The sequence below is a fragment of the Etheostoma cragini genome, unplaced genomic scaffold, assembly GCF_013103735.1.
Source record: "Etheostoma cragini isolate CJK2018 unplaced genomic scaffold, CSU_Ecrag_1.0 ScbMSFa_1523, whole genome shotgun sequence".
Taxonomy (NCBI): Eukaryota; Metazoa; Chordata; class Actinopteri; order Perciformes; family Percidae; genus Etheostoma; species Etheostoma cragini.
In genome coordinates this window covers 11,213-14,498 of record NW_023265587.1, presented here as the reverse complement: position 1 = coordinate 14,498, position 3,286 = coordinate 11,213, and the positions used below count along the sequence as shown (strand labels likewise).

General features: G+C 41.1%; 1 protein-coding gene across 3 annotated transcripts in view; it reads right to left on the bottom strand.

Moving 5' to 3' along the window:
* slc41a2b (solute carrier family 41 member 2b) overlaps positions 1-3,286 on the bottom strand; it is a 48,044-nt gene that overhangs the window by 39,501 nt on the left and 5,257 nt on the right. For all 3 annotated transcript variants that reach the window (XM_034865386.1, XM_034865388.1, XM_034865387.1), the window contains one exon: positions 2,836-2,943. In XM_034865386.1, the coding sequence (XP_034721277.1) occupies positions 2,836-2,943 (108 nt within the window). The remainder of the gene's footprint in view (positions 1-2,835; positions 2,944-3,286) is intronic.

Genomic DNA, 3,286 nt, shown 5'->3' with positions numbered 1-3,286 from the left:
GCTCTTTCATACATTTTTTCACTTTTTTCAAAGCTCTTTCATACATATTTATCACTTTTTTCAAAGCTCTTTCATACATTTTTCTCACTTTTTTCAATGCTCTTTCATACATTTTTGTCACTTTTTTCAATGCTTTTTCAAATGCAATGACGAGTTGTTGTGTGGAACAATCGGCGTAAATTTTCTCAAAATGTGTTTGAAAGAAACCCACTTCTCTGATGTTTTTTTTTTTTTTATTATTATTTTTAAATGGGTCAAGTTTGACCCATTTAAATCCAAGCGTAAATGGGAAATCATGAGATTCAAAGTGAAAGAACTCCATCCGGCAATCCTGTTCCTTTCCTCACTGCTCTTGCCTTGTTACACTGTTTGCTAAAGGGAGATGTGAAGTGGAGCAGTATGTTTGCATCCTGGTTGGAGCAGGCCCGTCCCACCTCCATCTAAATTTAAGTTATATTCCCCTGTGACCATAAATAACATTGAAAATGTAAGCACTTGTATTGGAAAAATATAAATACAGATAAAGATAACTTGAATTTAGGAAGCGTGAATGGACGCCCGCCACAGCTGCACTGACACACAAGGTCAGTAATCCACTGTTGTGCGTTTGTCTCCGTCTCACCTGACAGAAGACGCTCCGGCTGTAATGACGGACCGGGACGTCCCAGATGGGGGACAGACAAACTACACACAGAGAGAGGCTTAGTCTGTGCAGACGAGACGCCACCGCAGAAGAATGACGCAACGCCCACGTTAACAAACAAGCGCACCCACACAATGACCTCACACGTCTACAAAAAGTTAAATGCACATGTTGTGAGGCCGGCTGGAAACCTTGAGACATAATATTTAAAAAATAAAAACAGGCTTTCAGTCTTTTAGGTCATAGTGGGGGGGAATAAAACTGCAAAACAGAGTCAGGGGGAGGGATCTCAGTGCTCCAGTCATCACAATATATACAGAAATTTAATCCTATTGCATATTTAACGTATAAATACATAGATAGATATTTATTGATCCCAAAAAATGGGAAATTACGGTGTTACAGCAGCGGACGTACGTCAGTCACACAGCACAGAATATAAATATAAATGAGATACTAGGGTAACATATACAATAAATAATAATAGGAATAAAATGTAAGAAGAAATATTTGAATATATATACATACACAGGATGGGGAAACAAAATGTGCACCTGCTTAAATTATTAGATTATGTATTATAGATACATGTATTTAGCATAAATATGCTAAAATGTAACAAAAACAGTTGTGCAGGTTGCACTTAGCGCAGTAGTGTGGTGTCATTTTAGTGTGTCACTCTGACACTGTGGTCACAGAGAAAGCCTGTGTGTGTGTGTGTGTGTGTGTGTGTGTGTGTGTGTGTGTGTGTGTGTGTGTGTGTACATCGATGCAGCAGAGCATTGCAATATTTTACTTTAAAAAAACTGCAAAACAGAGTCAATGCAGCATGACTGCATTATGAGAACATAAGGGCTTCGGTCTTAAAAACTGACTGTTTGTTACATATATGCAACATATGCATTCATTTATTAATTTCTACACAATATATACATTCATTTATTAATTTTTACTGCACATTTAATGCCGAAACCTTTGAGTGACAAACACTTAAATCCAATCCAACGGAGCATGCACAGTGGAATTAGTTATTATTGTTTTTATAGGTCACGCTGAACTCAAAAATACTTCCCTGCTGGTGTGTCATTCTGACACTGTGTTCACAGAGAGAGCCCGTGTGTGTGTGTGTGTGTGTGTGTGTGTGTGTGTGTGTGTGTGTGTGTGTGTGTGTACAAGGGGGGAGGAGCAATCGATAAAGCATAGCATTGCAATATTGTACTTGGCAGTCCTGTATGGATACACGCAGGGTGCGATTTGTGAAAAAAAAGCAGAGGTGGTGGTGTCACGCACTTCAATATGAGAAAATAACCTTAAAATGAAACGGCACAACGTGGCGTCGGCATAAAACACGGCGCTTTCAAGCCGGAGAACCAGATTCCTCTCACCCAGGAAACTCTCGGAGTGTTTTAATCCAAAATCACCATCTTTTTTCCCCCTAAACTTAACCATCATAGCCGCACGACGGCCCCCTTTCCTGGGTAAACTGCACCACCACGGGCCCTGAAAGCACCGTCATCTGGCGGTGCTTTCATGTAGCCGGCTCACGGTCACCTGTTGGCGGCTGGTAGCCGGCGTCCCGGCGCTCTTTAGCTGCTAAATACAGCAGCTGCACAGCTAAATAGCTGAATAATACGAGCTAAAAAGCAGCTTCTGCTCAGATTTTTATCCTTTTATTAGACTATAGACTGTTCTGTACTTAGTTAAAAGTACTTCAATGATAGGAATATGACATATCGTCTATGGTGAAATAGCATTGATCACTTTGAAGGGGGGGGGGTAACAATAATTGTTGTAGTGGCAGAGATATGTAGGCCAGAAATACCCCCCCCCCCCCCCCCCACAACTAACTATCTATCTTTCATTGTATTAATTGCACATGAGAATTTAACTTTTTGATACTAGAATAATAAACATGTATGACAGCGTTGGCCAGTTTGTCTGCTTTTATAAATGTCTCGGTTTCGTAAGATGTTTGCAAAATGGCAAAATTGAACAAAACAGAGACATTTCTAAACAAAACAACAACAAAAAAAACAGATGTTGACACAGTTTTTCTTCAGGGAATACATCTCAGAATATCGCAATACGGTGAAAAATGTTTAAGTATTTGTGACGTGAGTATTGTGATAATATTGTCTTGTGAGTGCCAGCCCAAGTGTGTGTGTGTGTGTGTGTGTGTGCGTTTGACTCACCGCTGTGGACAGCCTCGAGGCCAGGGTCATCTCCAGGTTCCCCTTGAGGCCGAGCAGAGCCGGGACCAGGATGAAGATCTCCGTGATGTACTGGAAGGCCTCCCAGTGCTGCAGGAGACACAAGCAGGACGTCACGACTATGTCTCACCTTCTAACTGCCGCACTGTCACTCAGCCTCGTTTGACATTCAAATTAAAAGGGCTACGCTAACATTTAGATAGATCGATTTCATCATTTGCATTTGAAGCCATGAGCTTGATATTTCAAATGCTAGTAAGTGGAACTTAAAGGTGCCCTATGAGTTCCTGCAGGACGTCTCCTGAGACCGGGCTTCTTCACAGTCTATTTAGGGCAACTAGCGGATCAAGGAGGCTTTCCATAGTGACTAGTTGAAAAGTATATAGAGCAGCATATCGCCACCAGACTCCATGTATATAATCACTACTTTTAG